Below are 14,690 nucleotides of genomic sequence, written 5' to 3'. Positions count from 1 at the left end.
GTTCTTTACCAATCTATATTCAACCTGAGACACAATTTTATTTTGTTTGTAGGGGAAATCTGAAAATTTGAAATTTGAAATTTTGGAATTTTCTAACATACTCCACCATTTTCCCACAATCCTCCCCTTGCTTTTCAGCTTTTAAGGCACTACATGGATATAGCCAGTGTCTCAGAGAGCATCTCTTCCCACAAGGGGATCTGAGTTCAAGTAGTCCAAGATTCAGTTCTTACGGAAGCTTGATCCCAAAGAAAAGAGAATAATATTTTTCTCATACTCTATCATTTATTCCTCTGGCCCACTGTTCTAAAAGAAATCTCTTAAGTAAAACTGAGGTATGGCTCACATCTAGGACTTCCCACAAGGGATTAATAAATTGCCTGATAGAAAAGATACTCAGTGTACAAAGTAGATATAAAGTATGACAGCTTTTTATTTCCTCCATATGAAAGAAATGCTTAAAACACAAAAGTCTCGTAACTACACATTGACAAATACTTAAAACATGAAACACTAACCAACCTCCTATTATATACTCCAAGGAGATAAAGACAACTTTATAGGGTGGTTAAAGGATATTTCATGTTCACTTTGGGTTTCTACTGCCTGGAAACTTACAAGTCCAGATATATTGACCGGCAAAATCTAGCTCTTTAAATCTTTCAGCTTTAAAATTTTACTAACAGTGCTGTCCTTTCCCAAGAAGCTGTGTAGAAATCACCTTTTATCAGAAAACTAGTTTAGGAATTCTCCAACTAACAAGTTGACTTAAGTCCATAAACAGCCTCCTCTCAGGATTGCTCTTTAATCTCCTGTCTTTAGGGAAAAGAGACACAAAACAGAAGCAGCAGCCAGGGTCTTGTGGTTCATTCTTTCATCTAGGCAAACATATATTCTCATAGGCCCATGAGATATTCCCAGCAGAGAGGACCGTGAAGTTCCCTCCTTCCTCCGAGTCCAGAGAAAGCTAGGTTCCAAACCAAGTGAGAAAGGCAAGAAGACAGACAGGGCAATAGAGAAAAAGCAGGATGGGGAGAGGGAGGGAGGGGGAAAGAGAAGGAGAAAGGGAGGAAGGAAGAAAGGAGGGAAGGGAAGAAGGAAAGAAGGAAGAGAGGTGGAAATAAAGAAGGAAGGAGGGAAGGAAGAAAGGAAAGGGAAGGACAGAAGGAAGAATGGAAGGAAGGAAAGAAGGAAGAGAGGGAAGGAGGGAAAGACAGAGAGGAGAGGAAAGGGGAGAGAAAAGGAGAGGGAGAAAAAGGGGAAAGAGAAAGGAAGGAGGGAAGGGAGGGAAGAAAGAAGGAAGGGAGGAGAGACCAAGAGAGAAAAAGATCAAGAGAGAGAGAGTGAAATGAGAAGCAGAAGGAGAGATATGGAGCTTTTCTCCACACACAGTTTCACTTAGAGGCTATCAAATGGACAGTCATTTATCCTCCTTGATATACTCTAATCTTGGGGCCAAGAAATCCCTCAGAATTGCTACATTGCTAATATACAATAGACAGGAGCCAAGTTCTATACCTCAAACAGAATTCAGTTCCCGTGGTGCTCAGCTTGTTGTTGCTACATAAACATAAATTAGCATAATCCCAACTCTTATACATTCTCCATACCACAGTTTTTGAACCTCTAGTTCTCGATGTATAAACCCCATTACCCAACTCCACCTTCTCTGTCTCCTACTTCCATCTACCTCAAAACAAAGCCCCCAATACCCCAATCTAGATCTGCCTTACCTTTCCACTGTATTCTCTGATACGCCTGCTCCATAATTAATAAATTTCTTTTCATTATAAACATTTCTCCCTACTTACCTCAAACCACTCACTGAGACCTAATGCCATCCTAATGATACCATTTCCCTCACCACCAACCTTTATATACAGGAAGTACTTTCAATAATACCCTGAACTCACTGCTTGTGGTGAGGGACTCAATACTGCCAGTTCCCCATTGCCACCTCCAGATTCTCCTACTACCATCATTCTCTCCTCCACTTAGTTTATAGTATCCAATTTTATTACATAATCTAAATCCTGATGTCCATTTCTATCAATTCCCAGGAATTCCATAATACTCAAATATTTTCTTCCACTATCCCTTCCTTCATTTCCCTCACTAACAATGAAGAGTTGGTCCTTTTCTTTAACAAAAGAAACCTTTGTACATGCACCCCAATCTCATTCTTTTCCAGAAGATGACCTCTCAATTATTCCCACATTATTTCATAAGTTTATCTCCTCTGCTGGCTTCCTGCAAATACATCTATTTCTCTCTTCTCCATAAAAAATATTCACTTGGTCCTGTTATTACTGATAGCTATTGTCCCACATCTCTCTTCTCCTTCTCACCTAAACTCCTTGAAAAAGCTATCTATTCTAGGTGCCTCTGTTTCCTCTTGGTTTCTTCCAGGCTTTCTGCAATCTGACCTTCATCCCATAAGTAAAATTTCTCTCTCTGGTGTTACCAGTGAAGTCTTAATTGCCAAATCTAGTGACCTTTTCTCAGTTTTTATCCTTCTGGACATCTCTGCAGCACTTGACACAGTCACTTTTTTCTTCTAGATACTCCTGCCTCTCTAGGTTTTATGGGAATTGTTTTCTTTGAAATTCCTCCTATATCTGACCACTCCTTAATCTCTTTAATTGATCCTTTCTTCATTTCATATCCACTAACTATGTATATCTCCCAGGAGTATTTTTCTGGCCTTCTTTGTAGTAATATACATGGTGATCTGATCAACTCCAATAGGTTCAATTATAATCCTTGGAAATGATTCCAAAATCTATATATCCAATCCTACCTACTCATTCTCCCGTGCTGCAGTATCACATCACTACCTGATTTTTGGACATCTTCAACTGGATGTTAATTAGGTATCTCAAACTCAACAGGTTCAAAATATGTCATTATCTTCCTCCTCAAAAAACAAACAAAAACAAAGAATTTCCCTTTTGACTCCGTTTCATATTTATATAAAGAGCACTACCATCTTGGTTAACTAGGCTCACATCCCTTATACATCATCCTTGGTCCTCAGTCACCCACATTCCTCATCTCACGCATCCAATCAATTTCTAAATCTTGTTTTATGTTCATAATATCTCTAGACATCCCCTTCTCTCCATTCACAAAACCATTACCCTATTTCAGGCCCTTGTCACTTTTAAGATGGACTGTTGTGGTAGCCTGCTAATTGATCTTGCTCCCACAAATCTCTCCTAACTCTGATTCACATTGCACTCAATTTCCAAAGCTGTTTTCTTATATGCACGTCGTACAATGTCTTTCTCTCTCTCTCTCCTCTCTTTCTCTCTCTCTCTCTCTTTCTGTCTCTCTCTCTCTCTCTCATTAACATTGTAAATTCCATTGAAAATCCATTAAATTCCAATGATTCCCCAATTTACTTTCATAGTCAAATATAAAGTCCTTTGTTATTTAAAATTCTTTATAATCTGCTTCCTCCCTACTTTTCCAGTCTTCTAGTTCTCTTCTTCCAACTTCCTTCCTTCTTTGATCTCTCTATTGAACTAATGACTGTCCCTTAAACACGACCTTTCATCTTTTTAATCTGCCTTTTTACTGACTGGCTGAAGTGCTCTCCCTCCTAACCTCTGCCACTTTCTGATTTCCATCAGGTCCCACCCAATTCAAATCCAACCTTCTGGAGGAGGTCTTTTCTATTTCTCCCACCTGCTAGTGTCTTCCAATCTCACATTGCCTTCTATCTACTGTATTTATATCCTGTATATGCCTAGTTATATACATGTTGTCTTCAGTGTTAGAATCTGAGAGCTCTTGAAAGTCAGGGACTGTTTTATCCTATTTTGTAGCTGTAATATTAGCATAGTGCCTGGCACATCATATGAATTTGAGAAGTACTTCTTGATTAACTGATAATTTGGATGCAGAGGACTTACTTTCACATCTTAAGTCTGCTTTTAATTATTCTTAGGATGATAAGCAAGTCTTTTTTTTTTTTTTTCCGACAGCTTTCAGTTTTCTTATCTACAAAATGAAAGAATACTAGACGATTTCCGAAGTCCTTTTTATTTCTTAACATTGTATAGCTCTATTTTAAAATTTTGATTTGAATTCTTAGCTCCATGTTCTCATTTTCCAAATCTTGGGGCCTTCAAATTCAGGTTTTTATTTAAAGTAGAAAAAAAAAAAAAACAGACTATAAATCTAGAAATATTTATTCAGAAGGCATTTAATTGGATTTTTTAAAGTTGAGATTAGTGCACAGCATAGATAATTTAGCTATTTAAATGATCCATGCAGTTTCAGTATGCAGGCTCTGCATATTAGTGTAATGAGTTATTGACTTGCATTTGGGAGACTTTAAGGGAGAGTTGCCAATGAAGCACAAACTCATGCCTGTAAAACTTGAAAATGTTTTTGGTATCTTGTTGCCAGAGGGCAAATACCATTGTAGTATTTATCTGCCAAGTCACGATGGCAACAAAGCTCTACTGAATGGAATTGTAAATTGAGTGTTGTAGATTTTACTTACTGTGGATCACTGTGGCTCTGAGATAGAGAGGAACAATTGATACATGAGAACATATTCCTTATTAATCTGGGTTTCATTTTCATTTTACCAGAAGGAAGAGGGCTTCAGTCACTAAAAGAAATATCTGCTTTACTAATTGGTTTATGTGCACTTTATAGGCAAAATAGTCACACTATATTCATACCTCTAGTAGAACATATATAGAAGGTATAAATTGAACTTTATTATATGATTTTTTTTAAAAAGCCATCTATTGTTCTAAAATAAAATCTTGTACTAAAAGTTATCCAGGAGATCAATTTCTGTATAACATCAATGTGTAGAGATCATTTTGTAAGAATGAGAGCAATGGTTATTGTCCAAATGACATCACTAAGTTGAGATCAAAGTGAGATGTGATCAGATGAAAGCAAGCTCAGAAAGTTCTTCCAGAAGTCAGATTCAAATAATCCATATGAACATTTGTTATAGAGATGTCTTTAAATTCACACATCTCATGTTTCTTTTGAGCTACTGCAATTCTGTTTTGCTTATAGAACCCATCACTTTGATGCAGGTAAGGTACACTATGCTGTGCAGTCTTGTGCCAGTGTGTCTCTAGTATCTCAAAATCGATTCCAAAGTTCTCCAGAGAGATTTTGAGAGTATTCTTATATCAATTCCTCTGAAGCAATATAACTCCCTTCTTTCACTTCAAAATAATAAGAAATATTAGATATCCTTCAGAAACGATAAAGTAATAAAACCAGCAATCAATAAGAGAAATACAAGCAAAACCTAAAAAAATAAAATGAGTAAATAATTGGGAAAAATTATTAAGCTCTTCCTGTATGCCAGGAAACAGACTAAATGTTAGGTATACAAATACAAAATTTCACCTCTTGAAGTGCTTCCTTTCTAAGATGGAGAGATAACATATAAAAGAGAGTGAAGGCCAAGGAAGAAAGTTGTGGCCTGGAAAGTCACAAGAATGATGAGTTAGTTCATAGGGGAAGTAACTGAAATGTCTTTTTCAGACCACCCTTCCCCCCCAAAAAAATTAAAGTATTAATTAATATACTTGGAATAGGAGGTAGAAAAAGCGAGTTCTGTGGAAAGGAAAGTAGTATCAGGGCAAATAGCAAGATGTCCTGGGTAGATGGCTCAATGTGATATGAACATAACCTGACTTAAGGGTTTGGCTATATCAGTTGGCTAGTTAAGTTTATACTTGCTCACGATTCAAGAAAGCTTTGCCATAGGACAAGAATTCAAAAATTGAATTGGTTAATGTCCAATTGTGATTTCTAAAAGGTTGTGATTTCTAAAAGATTGTTCTTAGAAATACAATTCCAGGCAGGGAGATGTGGAGCAGCAGCAGAGTAAATGGCAAGGTAGCACAAAGTAATGATATCTAAATTAGTGAATGAGTTAATGTCATAAAAATAGCTAAAGTTGTATTAAAGAAAATTGTAAAAATGAGACAACATGCTAAAAATATGTAATGCAACTAATGCAATAATAGGGGGAAAATATATCTTTAAAAATTGCATTAAAAGTAGAAAAAGAAAGGAACTATTAATTAGGTATGCAATTTTTTTAATGTAAAATTAATAAATTAACCTCCTCCAAAATAACAAAACAGAATCAGAAACAAAATTAAAATAAAAAAGACTACTGAACTGATAACCAAAATTAGAAATTTTTTTAAACTAACTAAATTAATAAGACTTTAGAATTTTAAAAAGGAATATGAAACTACATTGCTGAAAAGAAAAAAAAAAGTGAATTAATGACTTGAAAGGAAATAAGGAAGATTGTAAGACACTTCAATATCTAAGCATATGTCATCAAAACTGAGTTTATAAAGTGGATAAATAGCTATAAAAATACCAAATTACCAAATAACTAAAAACATCTCTTACATTTTTACCGATTTTATATAAAACATAGTAAAAATAGCTATAGTAGTTTATCTACTCTGTCCCTCCCCCCCCCCAAAAAAAAAATAATGTTCATTCAGACTATAGTGGGTTTCTTTGCCACATGTAAAAGAATTGTTCATCATAAGGAAAACCTTTCCTATTATTATATATATACTAATATACATATGAATATATATGAAAAAGAATATGATTGTGTCAATAGATGCAAGAAGAACCTGAAACAAAATGTAAAACTCATTTATGCTAAAGAACAGTGGGAATGAAAGAGCCTTCTCTGTGTTGAAAATTGACCATTGGAATTGAAGTAACTTTCATGCAATAGGCAAAAATGGACTATGATTAAATTTGCTACATTTTTTGGCTGTTTCTACTCAGCATTATAAATCCAAATGACTTGAACCCAGGCTTCATTATTTTTTTAATCCAAATTTTATATCACTTAAGATGAGCCTCCTAGCTTAAATGAATTGCTTCACAGTTTGCAAAAGCACAACTACTATCATTACCAAATTGATGGTTCAAATTATATTCAAGTGTAGCTTTAATTTGCATTTCTCTGTAGTTTTTATTGATAGTTTGGATTTTTTTTCTTTGAAAATTGTTTCTTCATGTCTTTTGGTCAATTATTTATTGGGAAAAGAATCTTAGTCTTACACATTTCTGTCAATTCCCTATGGATTTTGGACACTAGCATTTTAAAAGATATTTCCAATACAAAATTTTTCCAATCAACAATTTTTCTTATTATAACTGAATAAGATTTTGCTTACAGCACTCCTATAAAAAAAAAGGGAGTAAAAGTGTTATCCATTTTCCAGACGTGTAAACTGAATCTCAGAAAGGGGAATAAATTCATCCCATGATAGGGATTAGAGTCAATTTGGACCCAGATTTCCTGACTTAAAGTATAGTCATTTATCTGTATTTACTTTTTTTTTTTTTCCTTATGGTATCCTACTGGTATATAACAGTTCATAAAACTAGTTTGGTTGACTGAAACAACTGAGCAACAAAAGAGTATGTTAAGTGCTGAGAGAAGTAAATAGATGGAAAATTAATCAGGGAAGGCTCTCTAGAGGTTTTGAACCATGAGATAAACCTTAAAAGAAGCATCATTTAATATGTTTAATGTGATTGTATTTTAATGTGATTGTACAGGTATAACCTATATCAGATTGCTTGCTATCTTGGGGACGGGGAACAGAAGGGAAGAAAGGAGAAAAGTCTGGAGTTCAAAATGTTACAAAAGTGAATGCTGAAAACTATCTTTACATGTAATTGGGGAAAAAGTAATATACTGTTAAGTGGGGGGTAGGGTAGGATGGAAAGACACCAGTTAGGGTAGAAAAATTAAGCACTTTTTTGTGAGAAAAAGGACACTACTGTCATCTAAGCCACCTACCTGGAAATCTGAACTCATCAATCAGTTAACAAACATTTATTAAATACCCACTATATGTTAGGTACTGTGCTTGGTGCAGGAATACAAATATGTTTAACTAATACCTGGAATATCCCCAGTTCTTATTCCTCATTAACCCCATTCCCACTCCAATTTTACTTTTCTTTCCTCCAGCCTAATCCCACTCCTCATAAGGAGAACTTCATAAATCTTGCCTATCTTAGACTGACTCCTCACCCCTCCCATATCACACACATCTCTCAACTCTTTTTCCCAATTTCCATCCCTTTGGAGCCCTTGACCCAACAGAGATAGCTTTTCCCCCAAGCTTCTTGCAGTACATGAGAATAAGGAAATTGTCATTCTTGTTATCAATATTGTAAGGAAACCAGAGTATGAATACTATATTTCTGACACTCCAAGCTGAAATTCTGAACATACTTTGTCAGGGACACATTATTATGTGGTAATTTAAGTACTAGCATATGCTTAATACTGTAGTTCTGATACATTTTAGACTAAATGTGTTTTTTTTCTTGTTGTTGTTAACTGTTAGCCTAAGAATCTAGCCTCCTATGTAATAATGGGGAAATGCTTTTAAAATTCCAAGAAAAAGATTAATAAACACATGGTGTTTTTGAATATATAACCCATTCATCAGTTGGAAGTTATCTAATTTGATTTTTCTCAAACCCAGGAATGTCTGCATTTTCTTTGGCAATCATTGCATCCTTTATGAGATGTCTTTAAAATGGGTGTGTGCTCTTAGTGAAATAAAGACTATTCAACAAATATTTTTTTAAGTGGAAAGACTTGGAACATTCTGTATCGTTTAATTTATTTCTAACAGATCTTTCAATAGATGATGAATATAATGCATTCATGAATTGCTTCATTCAAAGCTAAAATAAAGTCAAATGGTGGTTTAAAATCTGAAAATACAAAGTCATCCTTTTGTGTGTCTGATGATCAACTTATGCGGAAATGTTTTTTTTTTCCATAAAAAATACAGACATCATTATAGTGAATTGCTCAGGAAAGAGGCCACAAACTCCAATGCAGGTTCTGAAATACCTACTGAGGATATTGCCACTCCAGCATATACAGGTTTGTGATTATTGTAAATAGTACTTTTTTTTCCCTTAAATGAAGAAAATACTATAGAACAAAGAATAGAAGCACAAAATGTTTGAGAAGCTAGGTGATGCAATGGATTTGAATAAGAGAACTGGATTTAAATCCTAGTACCAACAGCAGCTAACCACATGAGCTTTGGAAAATCATTTTACCATTGTCTGCCACCTCAGTTTCCACATATGTCAAAAATGTAAAAAAGTTCCCTAACCAGCCATAATGTTATCATGCTGATCACATGACTAGGTCTAGAAGATCAAACCTACCTTCCCCTAAACCACCATTTTACAGATAATGTAACTGAGATTAGCAAGGCAAGGATCACATAATTAGTGTCAGAGCCTAAATTCTCCTGACTAAAATTCCAGTGACCTTGTAATGTCATAAGAATGTAATTCTTATGGAATTGTTATGATTTGGCATTGCCAGTTCAAAGTAAGAAATAGCACTTGTAGCTGCAAAATGAACAAGAGTTCCTATTACATAGACACTTATCTATTTGTTATCTGGGTGGTGATGTTTGTTGTTGCTTCAAAAACCTCTGAAATGAAAATTCTTTATTGGAAATAAAATGTTACTGTAATTTTAAACAGTAAAAGCATTCATTAAAAGAACTGGTTGTTCAAAATAAAGTTGATTTTTCCCACTCCCTACCCCCTACCTCTCACCTGCCAGACATCCCCAAATGCTGTTTCCTCCTCCTACCAACAACCCTTGCCCCCAAAATAAAGTTGATTCACCAGAAGATGAAACATTTTGAAATTTTAAACACAAAATTGAATGATGATGGTATGAAATATGTGAACTTTTCTTGTTCCTGTTAATTCCCAGGTTGTTTTTTGTTTTGTTTTGTTTTGTTTTGTTTCCAACAGTGTTTACAAAGCATGCCATAAATCTCTCATGGCAAAGTCAGGGAGACATTCTGATAAAACAGTCTTCTGAAAAGGAAGGTGATCTACTTCCCTTATTATCTGAGTGACCCTGGGCAAGACATTTAAATCTCTCTCTCACCTTCTTCATCTGTGAAATAAAACGATTGGACTAGATGGGCTCTGAGATCCTATGTATAAGATCCATCTTAAATGCTCTTTCATAGTGGCTGTAGTGTATTTTTCCAAGCTAACTAACATTTCTCCCCTTTACAAAGCCTTTACAACCAAAGTGGCTTTCCTCATTTTTCTCCTACATGACAGTATGTTGCTTGCATCCATATTTGTTCATAGGCCAACCATCATTGTGCTTAGAATAACACTCTCACTTCAGCCCGGACTTAGAATCCCGTGAAGTCATCTCAAAAGCATCTTTTTTTATGAACCTTTTCTTGATTCTCCCAGATGCTCATTCCTTTTTTTAAAAAGTTACTTTGATTTATCTTGTATTATACATATATGTCTGCATGGCGTCCCCAATGGAATGTGATCTTCTTAAACGTGAGAATTGTTGCCATTTGGGGGGGAACTTCTCACGTATATCTCATATCCAAACATGAAACTCCAGAAATTGTCTAGATGTAATTCGGTATCCATGAACCTTAGGAGCCTTCAGTGGGTTCTCATTTGGAACTTACATCTCTAAGTGCCCTTTCTCATTATCTTCATTATCTCATTCTCTTCATTATGCTTCTCTCCTGGAAGTCTGAGTTTTCTTAAAAAACACAATAAGTGATCTGGCCCAATTTCATTTACATTGTTATCCACAATAAAAAAGTATTGATTAGATCTTTGTTGAAATGTTTATTTTTGAATACTAAACAATAGGAGAACTGGCCAAGGTCTCTTCTAGCTTTAAACCTAAAATCTGCTCCTAAATGTTCAAGTTAATGAGAAGTATTATGTAGAGTGGCAGCTTTTTAGACATAGAAATTAAGAGTCTTGAGCATTCTTTTTCAACATTGTTTTTAAAAATAATAGTAATTAATAATTGAGGTTATAACATTTGCAAAGCATTTTATATATATTATCATTTGCTCCTCAGAGCAACACTTTCAGAAAATCTCTAGAAAACTTCCAAGGCCTCTAAATAACCAAAAACAGCTTTAAAAGCCTTTTTCTTGCTATTTTAATTCCATGTAGCTAAAAGAAATTTTCATCAAGTGAAAATGGGGGTTGTTAATGTAACATAATTTGGCTTCTGTGAATAACAGGCATACGTGTGTGTGTGTGTGTGTGTGTGTGTGTGTGTGTGTGTGTTTTAAACCTTCCTAAATGCATGTTATTCTATTGTTCAGTTCATTCAATAAATATTTTTAAACCTCTACCTTATGCAAAGTACTGTTCGTGGCTCAAAGCTGGATATAAATAAGATTAAGTCAGATTCCCTGACCTCAAAGAACTTATACTCTAGTAGGAAAGTGAAAACATCTCCCCAAATAACTCTAATATGAAATAGAATATGAACATGTAATTAAAGACACAAAGTCTATGGTAATAAAGAGAAGGGAGAGATTATTTGGGGGAATGCAGAATGATGTAATACCATTTTTCTTTTTATCTACCAATGAATTTGCTGTCATGAAATCTCAGAGTTTGAAATGGACTTTAAAGATCATAGGATTCAAAACAAAAAAAAAAAGGACCTTATTGATCTCCTGGGCCAGCGTTTTTAGTTTACAGAGGGTGTGCTTTAGACCCAGTGAACTGAAGTGAGTTGCCCAGAATCATTCAGGTAGTAAATAGTGGTTGGCTATTGTCTAAATCCCTGTTCTCTGGCCTCAAACCCAATACTCTTTTTTCCACTGTTTTGGAATTATGAATCTTCTTCATGAATTTCAGTTTCCAATGATCATCCTGCTCCAGCTTGAATGCTTCCACTACTTCCAGAGTCAACAGACTTGTTCTACCATTCTCATAGTTAGAAAGGTTTTCCTTATACAGAGTTGAAATCTACCACTTTTTAGTTTCCTCCCATTGATCCTCATTCCATCCTGTGGGACCAAGCAGAACAAGTTTAATCCCTCTTCCCTGTGAATGTAGCATATTACATTCTGCGGTCTCATTTTCCTGCTGCCAATAGAAGTATATCTCCCATCATTTTTGTGATTTGCTGCCCTCCTTAGACTCAGTTACATATTCTTGTTCATCTCTGAACTCTGTTCTACTTTAGTTTGTGAAGCTTCTAGATTGATTGTATCTTAAGTTCCTTCACTTCCCCCTTGATTCTTATATATGATTCTCTAAAGGATGTGTTCACCTCGTGGGTTGCTTTGCTGAATTTAGCTCCATGTACTAAATGGTATTTCCTTTCCTTTTTTATAAGAAGAAACACTTGATCTTGTTTCACTTTAAATTGAATATGCTGTATTCCAAGGCTCTGAATCACCTGATATGAATGACTTCCTTGTCACTTTTCTAATCCTTTCCCACCCACTCCTCTCATTCTGTCTCTCATTCTGTTTCTGCTTCTTTTCTCTCTCTTTTCTCTCTCTGTCTCTGCCTCTGTGTCTATCTCCCTCTCCCCTTCTCCCTCTCCCCCTGTCTCTTTGCCCCTCTCCCTTTCCCCCTCTTCTTCTCCCCTTCTCCTTATCTTTCTCTCCCTCTCCCCTTCTCCTTCTCCCTCTCTCCCTCTTTCTTTCTCCCTCTCCCCTCCTCTCTCTGTGTCTCTCTCTCCCTCTCTCTCTCTCTCTCTGTCTCTTTCCCTCCCTCCTCCCCTCTTTCCGTCTGCCCTCTCTCTATCTTTCCCTCCCCCTTCTCTCCCTCCCTCCCCCTCTCTGTTTGTTTCTGCCTCTCCCTTTCTCTCTCTCTCTCTCTCTCTCTCTCCCCCTCTCTCTCTCTCTCTCTCTCTCTATCCCCCTCTCTCTCTCTTTCTTTTATTCTTTCTTTCTGTGTCTCTCTCTCCCTCCCTCCTCCCCTCTCTCTCCCTCCCCCCTCTCTCTATTTCTCCCTCCCCCTTCTATCTCTCCCTCCCTCCCCCCTCTCTGTTTGTTTCTGCCTCTCCCTTCCCCCCACCCTCTCTCCTTCCCTCCCTCCCTTTCTCTCTGGCTCTCTCTCCTCTCCATCCCTCTTCTTGGCACCCCTGTTCTTATCTGACTTCATCTAATGGAACCCTCTCTTAATTAAGCCTTGCAATTTCAAGGATACAGACACATCCTGTGGGTTGCCAGTGGCTGTTGCTCCTTTGGCTCACCCCTTCTCCTTCCCTGCACGACACCACCCAGCTTTATAATTCACTTCTGTGATCATTATTGATTTGGAGCCACCAAACAAAACATCTGGAAAAAAAATGGTGCAGAATCTTTGGCACCAACTGAAGTTTTTTATGCTCATTTGAATTGTAGCCCAGCAGAAGCCCACGAGCTTTAGGACCATTATCCTTTGAGGATGCAGCCTTTCCTTGTTGTTATTTAGTGAGCTGCCAGAGAACACTGAGGACATTATATTTGTTTCACTTTATTGCCTTTAGGACAAGTTATATTGGTCGTCTTTTTGCAATACCAGCAATTTGTTCTCTTTGAGCTTGAAAGGCAGAAGCTACTCAGTCTGGAGAATTTCATAGGAAATATTTGAATTCCTTTGTTAGGATGGATGATGGCTTTGCCCAGAGTTGAAATCTGAAGCAGGCTTGGCCGCTAGAGGCAATCCATTGTAATGTACTGCTTTGCCACCGTGGAACAGGAAGGACTGACATGCAAACGGTAGCATTGATGTGATGCTGGGTACTCTCTTACCCTATAGGCAATATGATTGAGATACATTCTTCTTTATTTTCATCATTAACTTAATGAATAAGACCCAAGCCTAAGGTGCTGAAAACTCAGTGCCCAAAACTTCAGCTTCAGATTGAAAAGAGGTATCCTCTCTTGGATGGCTAGGAAAGAATTATTCAAGAAGAGGTAAAATGACTTCTCCAGGATCACATGTCTCAGAACAATTAAACATGAATTGTCTAAACACTCTGCTATCTAATCCTTAATCCATCTAGAAATTACCTGAATATTTTAAAGTTGAGAGGGTAGTGAGATTGCATGTAAGTAAAGGAGTAACAAAGCACAATCTGATTCTCCAATATCAGAATTAGATTTGTTTTTTATCAGGGAAAATCAAGATGTATAATCAAGTATTTCACTACCGCACTCCAAATCACAAACTCCTTCCATCTGACTTAGACCTTCCTCATGTATTGTCTCCTCCTACAAGAATTATGAACTGCAATTTGGAACCATGCTCAAAAAGTTACCAAACTGTACATACCCTTTGATCCATCAGTGTTTCTATTGGGATTATTTCCCAAAGAGATCCTAAAGGAGGGAAAGGGACCTGTATGTGCAAGAATGCTTGTGGCAGTCCTTTTTGTAGTGGTCAGAAACTGGAAACTGAGTAGATGCCCAATTGGAGAATGGCTGAATAAATTGTTGTATATGAATGTTATGGAATATTATTGTTCTGTAAGAAATGACCAGCAAGAAGATTTCAGAAAGGCCTAGAGAGACTTATAGGAACTGATGCTGAGTGAAATGAGCAGGACTAGGAGCTCATTATACACAGCAACAAGATTTTATGATCAATTCTGATGGACTTGGTTCTTCTCAACAATGAGACGATGCAATCCGGTTCTAATGAATTTGTGATGATGAGAACCATCTACACCAGAGAGAGGACAGTGGGAACTGAGTGTGGATCACAACACAGCATTTTCACTTCTTTTATTGCTTCCTTGAATTTAATTTTCTTTCTCATTTTTTTCCTTTTTGACCTGATTCTTCTTGTACAGCAAGAGAATT

The 14,690-nt window shown here is 36.4% G+C and overlaps 1 protein-coding gene across 7 annotated transcripts in view; it reads left to right on the top strand.

Annotated features, from left to right (window-relative positions):
- The window catches only part of NMNAT3 (nicotinamide nucleotide adenylyltransferase 3), a 152,193-nt gene that overhangs the window by 133,820 nt on the left and 3,683 nt on the right, over positions 1-14,690 (top strand). For all 7 annotated transcript variants that reach the window (XM_003763739.4, XM_012544621.3, XM_031959827.1 and 4 more), the window contains one exon: positions 8,853-8,947. In XM_003763739.4, coding sequence (XP_003763787.1) covers positions 8,853-8,947 — 95 coding nt within the window. The remainder of the gene's footprint in view (positions 1-8,852; positions 8,948-14,690) is intronic.

Source organism: Sarcophilus harrisii, chromosome 3 (assembly GCF_902635505.1).
Source record: "Sarcophilus harrisii chromosome 3, mSarHar1.11, whole genome shotgun sequence".
In the NCBI taxonomy this organism is placed as follows: Eukaryota; Metazoa; Chordata; class Mammalia; order Dasyuromorphia; family Dasyuridae; genus Sarcophilus; species Sarcophilus harrisii.
The sequence above is the reverse complement of the archived record's forward strand: the minus strand, read 5'-3'. Positions and strand labels throughout refer to the sequence as shown.